This window comes from Hyperoodon ampullatus, assembly GCF_949752795.1.
Source record: "Hyperoodon ampullatus genome assembly, chromosome: 2".
Classification (NCBI taxonomy): Eukaryota; Metazoa; Chordata; class Mammalia; order Artiodactyla; family Ziphiidae; genus Hyperoodon; species Hyperoodon ampullatus.
In genome coordinates, this window is record NC_136915.1 from 84,157,367 (window position 1) to 84,177,365 (window position 19,999).

The following is a 19,999-nucleotide window of genomic DNA, read 5'->3' on the forward strand; positions in this document are numbered from 1 at the left end:
CTGTGGCCAAGCCTGGGCACTAGGGGTACCGGGTTCCAAGGGGCCTGACACTCTGCCTCAGGGCTGAACCTCAGCTCCCCTTGTCTAGTTTCAGTGAAAACCTCAGGGTCTGAGAAGCCAGAAAAGCAGGTATGGGCCTCTCTATTGTTGTGCTGGGAACCAGCTTGAAAACCCCCTTCAAAGGAGCCAACCTCAGCCAGGCAGGTGGGTCCCCTCCCTTCTCTGGGCTCAGACGGCACCCTGTGCAGACCTTTGCCTCAGGACTGACACAGGCCCTGAAATTCTCTATTTACGTCTCCATCTCCCCTGGAGTCTAGAGGAGGTGCGGTCCTGGCCAGGAGAGACAGGCGGGGCGTCTGTGCTAAGGCCCCTGCTTATCATGCGTTCTCACCGTGTTCATCACGCTAGGAATCCACACCCCCAGGATGCTGGCCCAGGTACCCATGAGGCCCCAAACTAGGGCAGTGGTTCTCATCCCTGAGCCATCAGAACCACCTGGAGAGCTTGTTAAAGCAGAGACCGCTGGTCAGACTGTGATGGGGCCTGAGAATTTACTCCCAGTCCTTGCTGAGGCTATTGGTCTTGGACCCTGAGAACCACTGAACAAGCACGGGACTAGGAACGAAAAGACCTGATTCCGCGCCAGCTCGGACAATTCTAGCTCTACAGCTGTGCACAAGTCAGTCAGTGGCCAGGCACGTCAGTTTCCCCATCTGTTTGACCCATCTCAGGATTAATGTGAGTAGCGCAGGCGCTAACAGATGTGAAAGTCATATGTTAGTGGTAAAAACACTCTGAATAAATACAGGAGATTATGAAAACAGACAAAATAGATTTGGGGGGGGGATAGAAGGAGTTCACCTGGCACTGGGAAGAAATGGTCCAGGAAATCAGAGGTCTGCTCTACTTGCGGCCGTTGTCGGGCTCTGTGACCTCAAAGGTCACCTCAGCACACTCAGACCCTGGCTTTGCCTTTTTCTTGGCTGGAACTCTCCTCTCACAGGCATTTGCATGGTGCCTTCTCTTCAGTTAGATCTGCCCAAATAGCAGCCCCTCAGGAAGGTCTTCCCTGCCCATCGAATTTAAGACTGCCCCCAGTCCCTCCCTAACTCCGACCCTGCTAGACCTTCCTCACAGCCCCTTTCACAATCTGGAAACGCATGTAAGTGACCTTGGCTTACTTGATTATTGCCTGTCGCCCCCGCTGGAATATGAGCTCCCAGAGTCAGGGGTTTCCTCGTATTGTTCCCACTGTATTCTGGTACCTAAAACATCTCTACGTATTTGGTGAATACATGAATAAACCTCAGTTTCCTCAACTATAGAAGGAGTTTGAGCCACATGGTCTCTAAGGTTCCTTCCAGTCATAAAACTCTGAGATGTTTTAAGGATCTGTGCCACTCCAGAATCCTGCGATGGGAATGCTCATCACCACAAGTGACCCCCAGGTATTCTGAGTGTGTGGCATGAATCTGAATGATTCTGAATGTGAAAGCAAGAAGGAAAAAAGAAACTCAAGGTCTCCTTTGCCTTTCTCAGGCTCAGGCTCAGTGCCCACCCTTCCCCTCCAGGGACCACTGACCAATGACATCCACCTACCTGCTCTGGACGGACTTGGGAGTTGACCAGAAGGTAGACAACTGAGTCAGACAGGCCAATGTTCTTTATGAGAAACAGTGTCAGTGTTTCCTCATCTTTTAGGACATCCCGTATTCGTATTCCTCTTCCTGCGTACGAATGAAAAAAAGAACAGGGTGTTGGAAGGGAGATGGGTCAAAAAAAGGAAAACAGCTAGAATTGATTCCTAACTTGACTCTCAGGGGAAGGCTCTGTTTGGGGTTCCCTGGGGGCGACTAAGAGTCAGGGCTCCTGCCAGTGGCAGTCACAGCATTTACCGCTGGAGCAGACAAGCCAAATTTAGTGAGAATGCACACAAGGTGGAAAAAATTAGGTCGGGGTGGTGGTCATCGGATGCTTTGTGGAGTTGGTCTTGGACGATGGGGTGGGGGTGATGAGCAGTTTTGTCCGCCTGGGAATACTTGGCAATGTCTGGAGACATTTTTGGTTGTTACAACTGGGAAAGTATTGATACTAGTGGGTAGGGGCCAGGGATGCCACCAAACATCCCACAAGGCACAGGACAACCCCGTTTCTCTGATAAAACAAAGAACTATCTGGTTCAAAAGGTCAACAGTGCTAAGGCTGAGAAAGCCTAGTCTAGAATAGGAGGAGAATTAGTGCCGTTGTCATGGGGTAGAGAACCCTTCTTGGTGTTTCTGTCAGCTCAGCTATGGCTCTAAGCTCAGCATATGGACATGTACTAAGAGGGATCAGGCTGTCTGGGGCAAGAAAACCTTCAAGTGGGGAAAGGGGGATGGCCTGTTGCCTGGGCTTTCAGTTTCATGCCCTGATCAGCCCAGTCACATTCTTTCAGCTTCACTCAAAACCTACTGGAAGCAGAATTTTCTTTATAAGGAGGCATAAAGGACTTCTAACAGTTGAGGTGACCTTGGGGCAAGTGACTGAACCTCTCTGTGCCTGCACTTTCCACATCTACCTCTTAGGATCGTTGTGGGGTGACTCGGGATAAGGAGTGTAAAGTGCTTATTAGCTCCCAGCTCAAAAAAATGCTTGACCTGATTGCATTAATATTATTCTTACCCTTCCCAGGGGAGGCACACCCACCTTCTCTGCTTGCTTCCAGGGCCAGCACTCACTCTGAAGCTGGCCACTGCTACAGTTCATGAGGCACCAGCCAGAGAAGAGGGGGACGGGCCCAGATATTTATGAAATCATTTCAACATTAAGGGAAAGCATTTGGATTGCATGAAAACAGTTATCTCTACATCACAACTTCTCCGGGAGCCTGGTTGACTGCCTGTCTCTTAGTTCTTCTTTAACTAACTTTAATCATCAAATGCCCCTGTTCCTTCCAGGTTCTAACACCACAGTGCTCTTCCTCCCCAAATTCTCCCCAGGCCACCAAGAGGCCTAGCCCCCCAAGTGCTTGACAGTCACCCTTCATGTTCAGGTTGTGACTTTCTTTGTATATGCCTTGTCCAGATTGATGTCGCTGCTAATTTCCTCTTGAAAGGGGATGGGCCAGCCACAGGCCTGCCCGTGCAGCTGGGGCAGGGGAACCAGCCCCGAGGTTCCACCACACAGCAGCCTCTCTCACCACAATGGATGCCAGGTAGCTCAGTATCACTATCTTTTGCTTAGGAAAAGCCCAAAGCCTTTAGGGGAACCTGACTATAATATATAATAGTCCCTTTTATCTTCAGTGGATATATTCTGAGACCCCCCCAGTGGTTACAGATAGTACCAGACCCTATATATACTATGTTTTTCTTATACATACATACCTATGATGAAGTTTAATTTATAAATTAGGCACAGTAGAAGAATATCCAAATTGCAGCATCACTGGTCTTGCACTTTGGGGCCGTTATTAAATAAAATAAGAGTTATTCGTACACAAGCACTGTGATACTGCGATAGTCGATCTGATAAGCTAAGCTAGACAGCTAGTAAGTGACTAACAAGTGGGATACCTGGGCAAAGGAATGGTTTCCATCCCGGGTAGGTTAGCCCAAGATTTCATCATGCTACTCAGAACGGCACACAATTTAAAACTTATGAGTTGTTCACTTCTGGAATTTTCCATTTAATATTTTTGGACTGTGGTTGACCACAGATAACTGAAACCATGGATTGGGGGCGTTCCCCCAAGAGAGGGGGATGGTTCTGAGAGGGGCTGGTTTATTTTCTTCTTGCCTTCTTTCCTTTTTAATAACATATGTCTGTCATCTTCCAAACCCAGCTTCCTTTTTTCTTCCCCTGGGGCACCAGCTTGGTTGTTCATCTTCGAATCATTTCTTTGTATACAGCATTATACTATATCCTCTGGCCTCCAGCAATGCACCCCCAAACACATACACACACACACACACACACACACACACAGAGGCTCCTGAGAGTAGGGAGCTAAGGATCCTGCTTTTATTATACTCCCCATCATACCTAGCAATGCTGGGCACAGAGATGTAAGCCCTCCAAGCCACCTCTATCTGACACCCAGCATTAGAGCCTGACGTGGAATCAGGTCCTTGGTAAACGTCTGCGGAATGACAGGAGACACCCAATAAATATCTGTTGTCTTGACTGGAGAGTCAGGGCCCTATCTGACTGTGTAACTCTTCGTTATTCTTTAACTCCCTCACCTGACTTTACATACAAATACCTTGCTGGGGAGAAGGGACAAAACAAGGGAAACTGGGAGTGATTTCGCCCTGGTAGAGCTTCCCAGCCAGGTGCCTGGGCTGCCGTGGCCCTAGGGAGAAGAGGCAGGAGCGTGCTGGTTCAGCACACCTGAGGAGGGCCGGGGCCACCCTGTTCGGAGAGTGTGGGGCCGAAAGTGTAAGCAGTGGCCGATACCAGACAGCAGCTACACCAGACTCCCGAGGGAGAAATGTGAACTGGGGGCCTGAGGAAAGAAAAATAAATGTAGTTTAAAATGTGGTTCTTCTTGTTCTCTTCCCTGGGAAGATTAGAGGCTGGGGGAGGGGGCTGCTGAGGCCCATGGAGGTCAGGGGAGCTGAGGCTGGGGTGGGGGAAGCCAGGAGAAGGTGTGCGTGAGGCTAAGGGGAAGACAGCGTTCAAAGATGATTGAGAGACCACAAAGCTTGCTTGGGGGTGAGTGGGGAGGGGGCTTCACGGCTGGTCTTTTACCATTAATCCTCCTCTGTGGAGAATGCAGTACTACAGGTTTGCTAGGAAAGGAAAATGCCCTGGGTCACCATTGGCATACTTTCCCAGGTGACCGGGAACCGACAGGCAAAAGCACACCCCAGGTATAACCGCCCACCTCGCTTTCAAAGGCTTAACCCTCCACTGCAGCTTTGGGTGAGGAGTCAATGCTCAGAGCCGGCAAGGTCCCCAGGGGACCCTGGGACAGACTCTGAAACCGTCTTCAGTTCTGACGGTGGACTTCAGTCCTCAGCCTGGAATTCCTTCAGAGACTCTGTCTCTTTTCTTGGGGATGGTCCCCTTTCCCTCTCATGGCCACCAAGGTCAGGGGTTCTGCAGAGTCTGTGTTCTTGGCCCCCAAAGCCCTTTGGAGAGCCTTGGCTGGCCTCCCCTGACTCAGTTTTCCCAGAGCCCCAAAGCTGCCCTCTTGAAGGGAACGTTCGCCGACAGCCTGAAGGCCGGCCGAAGGAGCACCTGCGTGCCGATTCAAAACTAGTCCTGCGTCGGGCTGGGAAGGAGCGATCTTGGTTCTCATATACAGGCTTGAAAGACCACAGAGACATTGTGGTTTGCAATGACTTCCTTTATATTTCCTCCCAGCCGGACTCCATCCGACAATCAGAAAACAAAATGAAATATCTGCTGGATGAATGGGGTAGACAGTCATTCCAGGGGTCGGATAAGCCCGTGTTCTCATCCGCTTGTTTAACCTTGGGGAAAAAAATGCTTTCTTGTTTGTGCTTTCCCATTATTTCCCTCACTATTAAAATGCTAACTGTGGGGCTTCCCTGGTGGTGCGGTGGTTAAGAATCCGCCTGCCGATGCAGGGGACACGGGTTCAATCCCTGGTCTGGGAAGATCCCACATTCCACGGAACGGCTGGGCCCGTGAGCCATGGCCGCTGAGCCTGCGCGTCCGGAGCCTGCGCTCCGCAAAGGGAGAGGCCACAACAGTGAGAGGCCCGCGTACCGCAAAAAAAAAAAAAAAAAAAGCTAACTGTGCTTATACCCCGCAAGGCCCTTTAAGCTTGAGCTAAGTAAAATCTTAGTAAACTTCCGAGTAACAAAGAAGATAGTGTTTGTAATCTGGTTTTACAACATAAAGTTTACGCATTACTACCTTTGAAAGAATTAGAATGCAATGAAGCAATCTTAACAGTCATCGGATCATACTTGTGTCCTTTATCATTTCAGTGGGGAGAGAAAGGAGAAGGTGGCCCAGCGGGAGGGGGATCAGGTTCTCCTTGGAGAACTTTCCCCTCCTGACTCCCCTGTGCTCTTTGAAGCCCCCCTGCTTCCCTCCACCAGCCCCCCACATGGTGTGGTCACTGTCCACTTGGTCCTTCCACTTCTGCCCAGGGAGCCCTCCGGGGAGGGCACTGGCCTGATCACCTCTCTGTCCCCGGAGACTGGCACACTGCCTGGCTCGGTGGGTGCTCACCAAACATCTGCTGACTGCGCTACATGGGTGAGGAGCCCTGGGGGGTTAGTTTGTACCATTCTCCCCGAGCAGAAGCTTTTCTGTCCAGCCCCCCCGTCCCCTTGCATGTCCCCTTCCTCATCCTTGTCATCCTCCAAGATCATCCTGACAGTCACTTCCCTGTTTCCATCCTAGGAGCAGACATCTCCCAGCAGCAACAAACCCCTTCCTTCGCAGCCTCTGAGCCCCACCCCTGAAAAATCTTTTCCACTCCCAGGACTGCAGTGACCCCTGGGGTCCTGGCAGCCCTGTTCTCTTCCAGCTGCTCATGTGCCCCTGCAAGGGGATGTGGTCCAGCTGGTGCCCAGGCCACTGCCATGGCCAGTCTCTCCGGCCACATACAGAGGAGCTTATGGTGGATGTGACTACCACACAACATTCACTTGTGCTCTAAAAAGAGATGTCAGAGTGGTTACTGGGTTTGGGTTTTGCTTGTTTCTAGTTGTTCCCCTGGGGAGGAGGGGTATGGGAGAGGGAGCTCCCCCACCCTTCCTCCTCACGCTTCTGGACTCCAAGGGGCTCTCCTACCCACACCACCTCAGGGTCCATCCAGCCTGGCCTCTCATTTCCTTCCCCTCCCCATCACCTAACCTTCACCTTCGCTCCACTTCAACAACCATGGCCACACCTGGGGGCTTGTTTTTATCTGTCCTGCGTGCCTTTGAAATCCTGAATTCGCATATTTCACATTCTGACCACATCTGTCAATCTTTCCATCCTGCTATTTTCTCAGTCCTTAAACAGGGTCATGGAGCCCTCCAAGACCTCTATTCTCTTGCCCCTCCGTTTTCCCCTGGACAATTGCAGTACTTCTGGCTTCTCCTCCATCCGTATGCAGCCTGAACCTGATCCGTGTAGTCCAATCACCACCCTCAACCCCCCGGACTCCTGGACTTTCTGTGGCACCTCCCTACCAGCCCCCAGCCCTGCATCCCCCCCACTATGCACCTGCTCTGCCTCAGGGCCTGGGATGCTGAATATTACCAGAAGAAACAGAATAACCGTACATATTTATGTCATGATAAGCATGTGCTCTGACCTCCCTGGCTCCGTACTGCTACTTGGCATTGCTTCCACACGGTCCTGGGTAGCTCACTCTCTAGGACTCTGTGAAAGTGTTCCACACCTTTACCATGCTCCGCAAACTCCTCCCCCTGCTCCCAGCCCTTCACCTGGCCTCAGACTTCCCAGAGCACCATCTCTCTCTGCATTCTCCTATCTCTGGACTTACCTGGGATGAGACCTTTCCTGCCCTCCTTCCCAACTTCCCACCTTCAAGCCTGGCAGGAAGAAGAGTTCTCGCCAAGGTAAGCCTCATGCTGCCTCTAGGTCCCATACCTTCCTGCATCCTCTGGTATCTTTTCCAACCAAACCTCCAAACTCTTTCCTGTATCTTCAATCTCTCTGATGGAGAAGGCAAGTGAGAGGCAAGTGATAGTAAGAACACTGAAGCCCACCTCACCTGCAATCCTCTCGGGGTGCATCCGGAGGGTGTTCATGAGTTGTGACAAGGTGCAGAGTTCTGTCCAAACCTGGCCAAGGTGCTGGCTCTCTGGTGCATTCATGAGGAGTTCTTGAAAATCTTGATATACCCTTGCCAAGCTGTAAGAAAGAGCCTCATCAATAAAGACATAGCTGTCATTTTCATCAGTATCATTATCATCATCATAATACCTTGTGTAATTTTTTAACATACCACCTGCTTGACCTATCTATTACATTATGTATTCTCTCAATATTGCCAAGGCAAAGAAGAAAGATATTTTTACTTCCTTATACATATAAGATAACACGGGCAGTGAGAAATTTGTTGTCAAAAGTCTTCCAACTTTGCCAGGGCTGGGTCACCTCTCAACCCCATTCTCTATGTGTTTCCTGTCCCAAGAACCCTTAAATAGGATGATATTAGGAGATATTACTGGAGGCTCTTCCCAGCCAGTACCCACTTCTCTGAGACCTGCGCTTCCAGCCATTCACATGAGCAGGTTCTAACAGCCATGCTTAACCTGCAAAGTCCCCTCTGCATGCATGTACACACACACCTCCACCAAGGCTGATGGACAAGAATAATAAAGCTGGGCTAAGCAGATTTGTTCCCAGGAATTTGAACGGGACTCAGGGATGCTCTTCTGATTGCCCAAGCTGAGGGGCCGTGAACTGGGCAACTAGCGCCAGCCCAGGCATTGAGAAGCAGGGGATACTGGTCCATGGAGAGAGACAAATGGAGTAGAAGCCCAGAGGAAGGCAGAGAGGTTGGACCTTGTAGGCCCGGACAGGAGGGAAGAGCTCCTGATGGCTCTCCAGTTCTTCCCCCACTCCCTGAGAGCTGCCTTGCTGCTCCTGGCTTTTCAAGAAGGTCTAGTGTCCAAACCATATCTTTCCCTCTGAGGCTTAAACTTGTTTAAATGTGTTTCTGTGCTTTGCAAGCAAATGAATATTTCACTCATAATGTGTGTGTGAAACATGAAACCCAGATTTCCTTGTTCAAATGCTGAGTACAGCTGGAGTCTGAAACCCCTTCCCTTCCCCAGCTCCCACCTCCCAATCTGTAGACACTGTCAGTGCCAGTCCCACCAAAGCTCCGTATAGCCTCTACTGAAATGCCTTCAAGTCTCCCCTGATCCCATCATGTGACCCATGGGATCTCTAGGCAGGTGTTTCTTCTCAGGCACCTCAAGGAAGCTCAAGCTGAAAGTACAGATTGTAAATTAAAGCTTCCAGGTGGTGTTTGCAGCCATGAGAGCCCAGCTAAAATGCCATCTGCTGACTTTCCCAGGAAGATGGGTGTTCTGTGTTCCCTCCTCTATCTTCCTATAATCCAGGGGTTAGAAAACATATTATAGGCTTGTGGACCACGCAGTCTCTGTCACAACTACTCACCTCTGCCTTTGTAGGGCAAAAGCAGTCGCAGTTTGTTCCCAGTGGGGAAGGCTACCTCTGAGCATTAAGCTGAATTACCAAACGTTCTTTTTTTTTTAGTCAAAATGCACTTATGTCCTGGAGGAATTATATCCAGATCTCCTCTAAGGAAAGAACTGGAGTAACCAAATACCTCAGTTTCCATCTGACTTGATGTTTATACAAGTAGGTGAAGCCTGCTCTCCAACAAGCCTTTGTTGGTGAAACGTCACAAGCTGCAGCTCGAGGTCAGCCCAGTGGCTGAAGGACAATCCTGTCCTCATCCCTGAGGCTCTGTCTATAGAACATGTTACATCAAGTCCCCCTACCTCCTGCTCTGAGAGGGAATTCCAAAAATAGACCCTTTCTGTATGGAATTTGACCTGAATTCGATCCCAGACCAGAGGTCATTAACCTGGAGTCCACAAGTCCCCTGAAAGCATATGCACAGTGTAATGTTTTGTGTGTGTGTGTGTCCATCTTTCTTGGGAGAGGGGCCATCAGTTTTCATCAGATTCTCGGAATGGTCGTCAGCCCCACAGGTTAAGAACTTCTGCTCTCAAGCAGTATACTAAGATTTTGCCAACCAAGGGAACTGATGGCATTTATGACAGAGGATTTGGAAATTGTCTTTGTCTTCCAAGAAGCAAACTTCACCTTGTAAACTTGATTTCATTCACCCTCAAAAGGTTCCCTGACATTTTTCTTAGCCTTTAGATGTCCAAGAAGGCTTTTAAAGGAACAGGGATCTCTCAGAATCGATCCAGCGTGGAGAGCGATGTAAGGAAACAGAAGGGGAACTGAGTTTTTTTCATCCAGTGACTCCATCCAAGAAGGTAAATGACCTGGAGGCAGTGGACACATCTCAGCAGGGGGCTGAAATTAGACTCCAAGTCACATCTTGGGGATATATGGACCAAGAAATTGTGTTATGTGGCCTTAGTTTGAAGCCTTTTCCTCAAGTGTCCTGACAGCTGATAGAACGCTCCAGAGAGGAAACAGGCCCTGCTCCGTTGAGTTTAAGGCTTCAGCAAACCACAAAAACACTCATTCAGCATCACATGCTCTGTGTGCTCACACATGAACTCCAGGGCAAGATGAGAATAAAGGGTGCACAGCTTCCTCCTGGTATGGTGGGAATCTCAACACTTACATAGAGTTGTTATAGTTTGACACAATTCCAGGAGATTCTCCCGGGGTGGGACTTTGAAAACAAGGATTGTTCACATTGCAGAAAATTCCCTGGAGCCATGGCAACATTCCTGCTGAGGGCATCGCCTTGTTGGGAAAATGGCCTTTAAGACAGGAAATGAAGACAAGGAGTTAGTCATTAACACTAAGTAGGATGCAGGCCCTAGGATCTAGAGCCTCTGCAGGAAGGACCCCTGCCCTTCTGGTGCTTTCCTTCATTCACCAACATTTAAGAAGCAGGGGCGGGACTTCCCTGGTGGCGCATTGGTTAAGAATCCGCCTGCCAATGCAGGGGACACGGGTTCAATCCCTGGTCTGGGAAGCTCCCACATGCTGCGGAGCAACTAAGCCCGTGCGCCGCAACTACTGAGCCTGAGCTCCAGAGCCCGGGAGACACAACTACTGAAGTCCGTGCGCCTAGAGCCCATGTTGTGCAACAAGAGAAGCCACAGCAATGAAAAGCCCGCACACCACAACAAAGACCCAACGCAGCTAAAAATAAAATAAATAAATAAATTTGTTAAAAAATAAAAAATAAAAAAAGAAGCAGGAGCATCTAATATATGCCAGGCCCTGTGCAGAGTGCTGGAGACAGGGTCTCTTCTCTCAAGCTCCCAGTGTGGTGGAGAGATGGACAAATGTCTTAATAGAGGCATGGACAGAAGTGTGAAGGGGGAACAGAGGAGAAGCACATCATTTTGGTGGGGGGATGGGGAGAGGCAGAGGGATGTTAGTGCAAGAAGCCTCCGCGAGTTGCTGATGCTTGAGGAGGAGAAGAGGTCCATCTATTCCTTCCACAACTATGTACTGAGCATCTACCCCCAAGCATGCAAGAGGGGGCCCAGGCACAGGTTATAGGCTCCTTGGGGGGTGAGGTAAAGAGGCAAGAGTTTGATGCGCAGAAGGCTGAGTCAGAACTTGGGGCCTGAAACTTAAAAACAAGAGTTTGAGGAGCAAGAATAGGGGACTGAGCAGCTGTGTGTAACTCCTGAGGCCCTCACATCAGCTGTCTAGAGCCAGAAGATGTCATCCTGGCCAGAAACCAGATGAAGGCTTTCTCTGAGGGGCATAGTATAAAAGACTCTTGGAGTCTTACAGGCTCATCTTCGGTCCCAGGATACCTCTGGGGTCCAAGAAATACTATATTATTAATATACTATTTTTTGTCCCTTCTCATTTTTCTTTAGCAACATGTCTAACATATCTCTGAACTGTCTCCAAAATATTTCAAAGAACTCATCTATAATCTGCTCCCTTTGAAGTTAGGAAGAGTTTAGGTATAGGAAAAAAACAACGAAATAAAAAATAATTACACAATTCTTCAGTAACCACGTGTTAAGTATTTGCACAGAATGTGTAGGATTTAAAAGTTAGTTTGCATAACGCCGATGAATCTCTGTTTTCTGCATCGTAGGCATAAAATGATGATAAGCAGATCAGATCCTGGCACCCCCAGCCCCCAAAACCTTTCTAAACAAATGGATAGGACCTCCAGGCCTGCCAAGGCTCCCCCTGCCCTCACCCCATTATGCTTACATTCATGTTGGCTGTAGAGTGGGTTGACATTCCTTAACCAGATCAGGACCAGAAATAAAGATAAAGGCCACACAAGTTCCACCGCAAAGCGAATCTGGGAAAACAAAACAAAAAGAGAGAAAGACCAGTGATGCTAAGAGATTACAGGAAACATACCCAAAGCAGACATACTTCATTTCAGTGCCTGTCTATGCAATAGGACTTTGGTTGTGGTATATTTACCTAAAGGACTTCCTTTTTTTAAAATCCCATCTCCCATACTGCCTCTACTTTGATATATTAGACTAACAAGACTTGGTGTCCCTCTGGGTTCCATTCTGCCTCTATTTTAGAAAACTGCCTTAGCACAGTACTTTCGTCAAAGGTCATCAAGATATGCCCTTCAATGTTTTTGGACGTTGCTGTGCACATGAATGCAAATTCTGATTCTGTAAGACCCCAAAAGATCTCACATGTCTAACAAGCTCACAGGTAATGCTGATGCTGCAGGTAGTAAAGGTCTCCTTGTAACCTCTCCTTCTGCAAATGAGAAAACAGAGGCCCAGGAAGGGCAGGTGACCTGTGCAGTGTCTCATCAGCAGTGACAGTATTGGAACCAAAATCCAGCCTCCTGTCTCCCGGCTCAGTGTTCTTCCACATTCCCCCCACTCCCACACACACACCGGCCCTGTCTTCTTCTAGCGCTGCTAGACTTTGCATATGTGGTCACTGAATGAATGTATGAATGAAGGTGCAAATGCCTCTGTGAACTACTGTGATCCATAGCAAAGTCAAACCCAGAAATCTGGGTATACCAACGTTTTCCTTCAACAATTTCTTGTTGCTTAAACTTATGCCGCCGCAGGATTTTATAATACTGGAAGAGGTTGCTGATACCAACATACAATTGAAAGTAGGTATTTAAATTTAGGTTCAATTTAGAGTTTAAGGACTCTTGACTCCAAAGGAAGAACAAGTTGGTTGCTGCAGCCCACACCCTGAGGCATTGCACATGAGGGTATGGTTGGAGGTGTGGGATTACTGGGGGGAGGGTGGGCGGGTATGTATAGGGGAATGTAATAGTTCTTCTACCCAACCCCCATTCTAGAGACCTTAGGAAGGAAACTCATAAGATTTAAAGGAGAATTAAGGCAGATGGCTAAGAATAGAAATGTAAGTATATATAGATCTGCTAGGGGCTATTCGCATGGTTTTAAATTTAACCCTTTGTTGTTCCTTCCAAAGAAATGTACTTAAACTCTCAGCAAAGTAGTGGACACCATAGCAGGTGCTCAATAAATCTTTGTTCCTTTTCTGTTGGTGAGGTCTGCTGGCAACTGAATTATTAAAATCATAATATAAGTCAAAGAGGGTAAAAAGATAATACACTGAAGAAAAAGCAAAAGATGTTCAGGGTAGGTGGTGATTATGCAGTTGTAACGTTTTACAAAATGTTTTATCCAAAATATGTCTAAGGAGGATGTTTTAGAGGAAAAATTCACAAAAACATTATAGGAAGAAGAAAGAATAGAAGATTTTTCCTTAAGGCACATATTCTCCCCGAAAATGGCAAAACACCAGTATTGGACAAGTCCCATCCCGTGTTAAGAGGACTGACCCCAAGCATACTTGATAGCCATAGAAATGTTGGCAGTCCCCCCAGGTCATGCAAGTCAAGGGAGGAAGAGTAAAGACTGTCCCCGGTGACCCTATCTCACTGTTAACAGCTTCATCCATCTTTGCTGGGTACTAGCCAGCACAGCTGTTCCCACAGCAGCGCACTTCCCCTGTTTTATCACTCTTCATACTTCAGAGTCATTACTCCTTCATGAAGGTGGACCCCTCACTAGCTATAAGCTTCCTGAGGACAGGGACCACATCTATTCTTGTCACTACACCCAACACAGGGCCAAGCTTATAATAAGTGCCCAGTAAATATTGGTGGAATGAGTGAGTCTCTGTCAAGACTGGTCTAGGAGGTTTCTCTGGAAAGCTGGAGGTGACTAGAGGCTTAGGTAAACAACCGTTTGCAGACTTAACAAACTGTTTCTCCCAGGGACATGTATGCTGGCTTCACGCCTTCCATCCCAGGTCGCCCTGTCAGTGGGCAAGGTCGGGGAGCAAGTTCCACAAGATAGCAATGTGAGTGATAGATGCAAACAATGAAACCAAAACTTATTTGTGGTGTCCTCACCAAGGAAATGAGACGACCAGTCCAGATTCCACACATTTGACTCTTCCTTAAGACAAATGCTTGCAAAACTGGCTTCCTATCTAGTAAGTCAGCCACCTTCCATGGAGCAGTATCTATCTGGGAATTGTCTGGTGTATGAGACATTGATGTTGATTTGGGAATGGGAAGAGCTAGGTTAGGAGTCACTTTGGGGCTTGCTTAATCCCCAAGTCTCAGTTTTCTCATCTGTGAAATGGGACTATTTTGTCCTACAGCTTATACTGAGGGTTAAGAGTGTGTCAATACCAGGGGTTCTTAGCCAACTTCACTCCCTATTAGCTGTACAACCTTGGGTAACCCATTCTACCTCTCCATGCCTCAGGGTCTCTTCTGTAAAATGGGGGTGATATCAGGACCTACCTCTCAGAGCAGCTGTGAGGATGAAATGAGTTCACTGTGTAAAACATCTAAAGCAGAGTCTGGCACATGGTAATATTCTATCAACGTGAGCCATTTATTATTGACCCTCACTTCTCACAAGGGTCGCAAGGACATTGTAGGTGACAGCACATTATAAAGTCTGAAGAGCAAGGAGTTATAATTAAAATTATCTGCAACTCCTAGGTCTGCCCTCCACTCACATTCATGTTTCCTCCTTTTCTCCCTTTCTGGAGTCAGAACTGCTCAGTTGTCCATTTGGAAACATGGGGCTTCCTGAGAAAACTAACCACACACTGTCCCCTACTCCATATGTTAGAGGACCTTGGACCATGGGAGGGTCAGCCAGCCTGTCTTACCTGTCCCATGGATAAAATTCCTAAACTTAAGCTAGTGCATCTCATCCCTCTTTGCCATGTGAGTCACACACTCTCTCATCTACTCACCCACTCACTCACTCACTCTTGTATTTTTGAAGTATCTGGGCTTTGGAAGTCCACCCATCAGGAGGAGACCAGATCAGAATTTTCCTTTCCTCCTTCATCCTTTGCCTAGTGCTAGGACTAGTACAGATTTGCAGGTGTGCCTCTTCACCATATCTCTGAATTAGGGCTGCTGTTTTCTGCCTATAGTCCCTGCCTCTCCAATGATCAGCTTCGTTGACCTAGGTCTGCGGTTCTCACGCAGCTGCAGGCAGGAATCCTGTGGGGAGTTTGGGCCATGCCCCACATCAATTACACCAGGATGCCTGGCCGTGGGACATCAGCTCGGTGTCTTTTGTTTGTTTTTTAACACTTCTCAGGTAGTTCCAATGTGCAGCCGGGGCTGAGAACCACTGGCACAGGTAGTGGTTGGTAATCTGTGAAAGCATTTTTTGAGAAGTCAGTGTTACTGCTCCAACTCTGCAAGCATCTGTTTTGGAAGGGCTGCATTTCACACTTCACTCCCTGCACAAAGACCACCAGCAATTCTTTTCTAGCCCTTCTAGCCCGGCACGTCCTCACAACAACCTCTTCTCCCTCCCCCAGAATTGTGGACTCAGCACCCCAACCCCAGAGCGGCATCTTTGTCCTTGATGCTCAACTGTGCACAGGCATACCCTAGGGAGAAATTCCACAGCGTAATTAAAAACATGTTTTCAGAGCAGCTCTGACTCCCCACACCCCTTCTCTTTAAACATGTCTGTAACTTTAATTAAGCCCAGCCGAAGCTCAGAAGGGGCCGGTGGAAATTTTTTTTTTCCAAACTGGTATTTCCTTGTTCCCTTTTCTTTTTTCCCTCCCCTCCCCCTCTCTTTACCACTCAACCTACTTAGGGGAGGAGGGGTCACAAGGAAGGGCAGAGTCGTGCTTGTTGTTTTAAATCTTGGCCAGTTAGGTTTTCTTCCCTCCTACTCTGTTTTCAATTTGAAAGCGGGTGGCCAAGTTTTGAAATGAGCTGCAGGATTCTCCCTTCTGCACCGAGAGCCCAAACGGGGTTCTTAGCCTGGATGAATAGGACCCAGGACCTGGGAAGGCTTGGAGCTGGCTGCCCAGCTTCTCCACACCTGCCAGGTTTTCCTCACCTAATTCTGGTCCCCAAGTCAAAGGTCACAGCGGTACCAGATGTCCAGGTCTGGGGTCCGAGAAATGATAAGCCCTGTACTCACATGAATCCTTAGGCTTCCCCAAATATCCTGCCCTGATATGGAAGCTGGGACCAGGGAGATGACACCAAGGGGCCCTAGACTATGGGCTCTAAGGGGCAAGAGATACATCTAATGGTCTTTGTAAGCCTGACCCATCGAAATGTGGGCACACATGTATTTGTCCCCACCAGTGGGAGAGGTCTTATCTCTGGAAACGCCTGTTCTGGGAACGAACTCCTTGTGGAGGCTTCTCTTACTCCTGCCAACCCCAGTCTCTCTTCTGAGCTCCCAGAGCTCATCCTCATCCCCCACCCCAAGCTTCCTTCTACTCCACAGTTGCACATGGTTTTCTGCTCAGCAGTTGTGCACAGACACCTGCTTCCACCTGGCTCTGTATTCCATGAGGGCAGGGGCTGTCTAACTCACCTGGCTATATAGGACGTAGAGGGTGAACATACAGCCCGGTTTTGCCAGGTCCAGTATCAGTTTACAATTATTGTGCTGGTGCAATTATTAATTATTACTATTATTATTAATAGTGCCTCCTTTCACTTTTAAAACTACCCTGGATTGGATGATAAATTATACAGTCACCCTATCTTTGTGGTCTTCCTGACCAGCTTATTAGACGAGGCTTTATACATGGGGACAGTATGGGGTAACTGACGTGTCTGCCTGTCCTGGAGTCCTGGATCCAGCCCCACCAGTCACTAACAGCTGAAGCCTCAACGACTTCATCAGTACCCATGGCAGATAATAGCGGTAGCTCTCTCATGGAATTGAGGTGAGGGTTAAATGAGGTGATACTTAGTGCAATGCCAGGCACTTAGTAATACTTAATAATGTCAACAGAGGAAGAAAAAAAGGGAGGGAGGAAAGCAGAGATCTGAAGACTTTCATTTAGGCTCTTAGTGATAAAGAGAGTAGGAATGGGGAAATTTGGTATCTGGTTTTTGCTCCTGCTCTGCTCACAACAGTAAACATCAAAAACCATGAAAGTTTGAGGAATTAAAAACCTAGGAGCTGAGTTATGGGCTGCGTGTATTGTATTTTTCTTTCTTAGAGTCACCATTTTGTGAAGGCAGAAGCTTCCAGAAAGTTTACAGGCAGCTTCAAAAGTTTACAGAAGGAGCCACACATCCCTATCAGAGCTTTTAGGGGCTGTGGGGTATCTCCATCATACCCAGACATCCTGGAAATTTCCGGAATGTGGGAGCAGAGGGGAAGCTAGCTGGAGGCACACCAGACAGAGACCTCAATTTCCAGGCCATCAGGATGTCATCATACAAATGTCAGCCCCAATTAGGTGCTTCCTGGGAGATTCCCGCAGTCAAGGTCCTCACCCTGAAAGGCCCCGTCTCGCTGCAGAGGGGCTGGCAATGTGCTCCCCTAGGAAGCACACTGGAGAAGACAGAGTCCCTGAACAGGGGCCACCTACCAACACCAGCAAAAGGTAGCAGAGACTTTGAGGGCCTCTGAGCCAAAACCTGTGACTGAAAATAGGATTATTCTCTGTAACGTCAACATGCTTTGCCATAGGAATGGAATCATTTCAGGCCAGCAGCTGTAGTCCTTGGGTACATTTTTTGAGGACCATGAAGAGCACATTGAGAGTCAAATTGAGTGAGAATGTTAATTTCTCAGCATCCCATAGATTATAAGCATCATGCAGGCAGGGACCGTGATTATCTTGTTGGTCACTGTGTACCCAGCACCTGGCACAGTGCCTGGCAATTATTAAGTATTTGTTAATTGAAGGTTCCTTTAATAACAAATGTTATTAAATGAATAAGTGAACAAATTTAGTAATGAGCCTGTTTCAATTTGGCCTATTTGCATTCTAGAAAGGAAGCTCCCGGAAATAAGAGATTGAGTCTCTGATTACCCTTAGCACTTGGCTCCTGGGATAGCAAATAACTTCAGTGCTAATTTGAAAATCACACCAGTTTTGACAAAGGAAAGCAGCCTGAGGACACTGGTGTCTCCCAGTAGGAGGGGTTCCTAACTTGTCTTTCCCCTCCAGCCTCCCTAAGTCCTGCCCAAGCCATACAAGTGGGAAGGATCATCTGTGCACATGGTTGGATTGTGTCCCTTGCTGCTCCCTTTCATGCCAGTTATTAAGCTATTCTACCTCAGTCCCAAACCCTCTTGCCAGCCAGGGCTTCTTCCTCCTGGGTCTGGGCCTAAGACTGGTCTCAGAGACCCCAGCAGCAGTCTCATTGCATCCATTACTCACAGGGCTGAGTTCCACCTCTGCTCACATCTCCTCTGTGTTCTTCTCCTCTGTATTCCGCTTTCTCCCTTTGGTTCTCTCAGCTCTAGGGGTGGTAGCTGCATCCTGCAATTGCTACCTCCATGTCATCCTGGAGTTCTGTTACATCCTCAGTTACCAGCTTTGTACTAGCTAACACCTCCTTGTATTAGAGTGCCTCTGACTGGACCCTGACTGAGACACTCATCATAGGTCTTCAGATGTTCCACCTGTTGGCCCCCTTCCCTCTCTAACCTTCTTTCCAACGCCCACAAAAACCCTGTCCTGCCCACACAAACCCACTCTGAATCGAAGCTTGGAACAGATCTGTTCTCTTCTTCCCTACAGCCCGTCTTCCTCCCTGTCTCCTTCCAAGCTCTCCTGCCTTGCCTGGCTCCCTCTAATCCCAACCCTGCCCACCCCTCAATCCTCCCCCCTTCACCTTCTCTCGGCTCCTTTAGTCATCTGGCATTGCCATGCCCCTGAGGCCATAGCAATGTGCATTATTTCTTTATAGTTATAAATTCACTCTTTACCCTTTCTTAGAAAAAATTACAAAGGCCAGTCAGATTTACATGTATACCCCTGGGATCCCTGATCTCCTGTGGCTCTTGCCTGTTCTCAAGGGATATTTGGCCTATGTTCCTTTTTCTTGCTCTTGGTCTCAAAACATATTTTGGGTTCTCACAGCCAGACTCAAAGTGTGTAGGATCTGTGTCTTTTAAGTCCTTGGTCCAGCCCAGTCCCATGTGTGCTCACTGGAAGTCTCAGTAAACGTCTGTGGTTGTTGATAAGATATCTCATTGAATCTAAGACACCATCAATTGTTAGATGCACTGTTATTTTTTGCACACTAAGAATGTGTCACTTGATTGTGAGCTGCCGTCCAGTTTCAGAAATGTGAAAAACCAGTGTGCTTTGTAGAACCAATGAAACATAGTATCATTGGATTGGAAAGCTCTTAGCATGGTTTTCCTTTGAGCCTGATCTTCAGGACTTAGGGCTCTTCCTGCCACACAGTATGGCTGCACAAGGGCATGTGGACAGAGGAGCAGGTTTAAAAACCAGGGGCAGGGGAGGGATGGGCAGGCAATGGATTCATGTTCAGGGCAGGCAAAAGCAGACTTTATAATATGGCTGTGCTGGGCTGTAGGTGGAAGGCAGCTACCTCAGGACAGAGAAGCACATCTTCCTGTGAAGGACATTTGTCAGAGAGGCTCACAGAGGAGCCAGACAGTTACCTGCTGCTTCAGTGATAAATGGCAACCAGCCCATTGGCTACTCACTTTACCCACTCCCACCCCACCCACTCTCTCCACTGTCTATTTGCTCCACACCTCCTCAGTTTGAGACCACAAGCTGCACCTGTTACCTTTTGCCTTTTCCGCAGCGTCCAGTTCTTCCAGAGCAGAAGCTTGATCTGTCTGGCAAAGCCCATGCTGTTGACCACGGAAGACCAGGAGACCACTCCTAGCCCTCTGTCTACGGCTGAGGCTCACAGGCAGCAACAGGCATACATGGCGCCCAGAGCACCTCCAGCTCAGGCTGCTGTGTCCTTCTCTGGCTGATTAAAGGCTAGTTTCTTCCTTCAAAGCATAATCCCTTTTAATTACACGTAATCCCTTTGTGGAGGAAAATAGGCTGACACTCCGTTGGCACCTTTTTAGGAAGACATGAG

The 19,999-nt window shown here is 48.2% G+C and overlaps 1 protein-coding gene across 1 annotated transcript in view; it reads right to left on the reverse strand.

Annotated features, from left to right (window-relative positions):
- ABCA4 (ATP binding cassette subfamily A member 4) overlaps positions 1-19,759 on the reverse strand; it is a gene marked incomplete at both ends in the record, with an annotated part of 128,000 nt that extends 108,241 nt beyond the window's left edge. Inside the window, 5 exons of the mRNA XM_079721379.1 lie at positions 1,600-1,727; positions 7,691-7,830; positions 10,280-10,421; positions 11,854-11,947; positions 19,694-19,759. Coding sequence (XP_079577505.1) covers positions 1,600-1,727; positions 7,691-7,830; positions 10,280-10,421; positions 11,854-11,947; positions 19,694-19,759 — 570 coding nt within the window. The remainder of the gene's footprint in view (positions 1-1,599; positions 1,728-7,690; positions 7,831-10,279; positions 10,422-11,853; positions 11,948-19,693) is intronic.
- Positions 19,760-19,999: the final 240 nt, after the last annotated feature.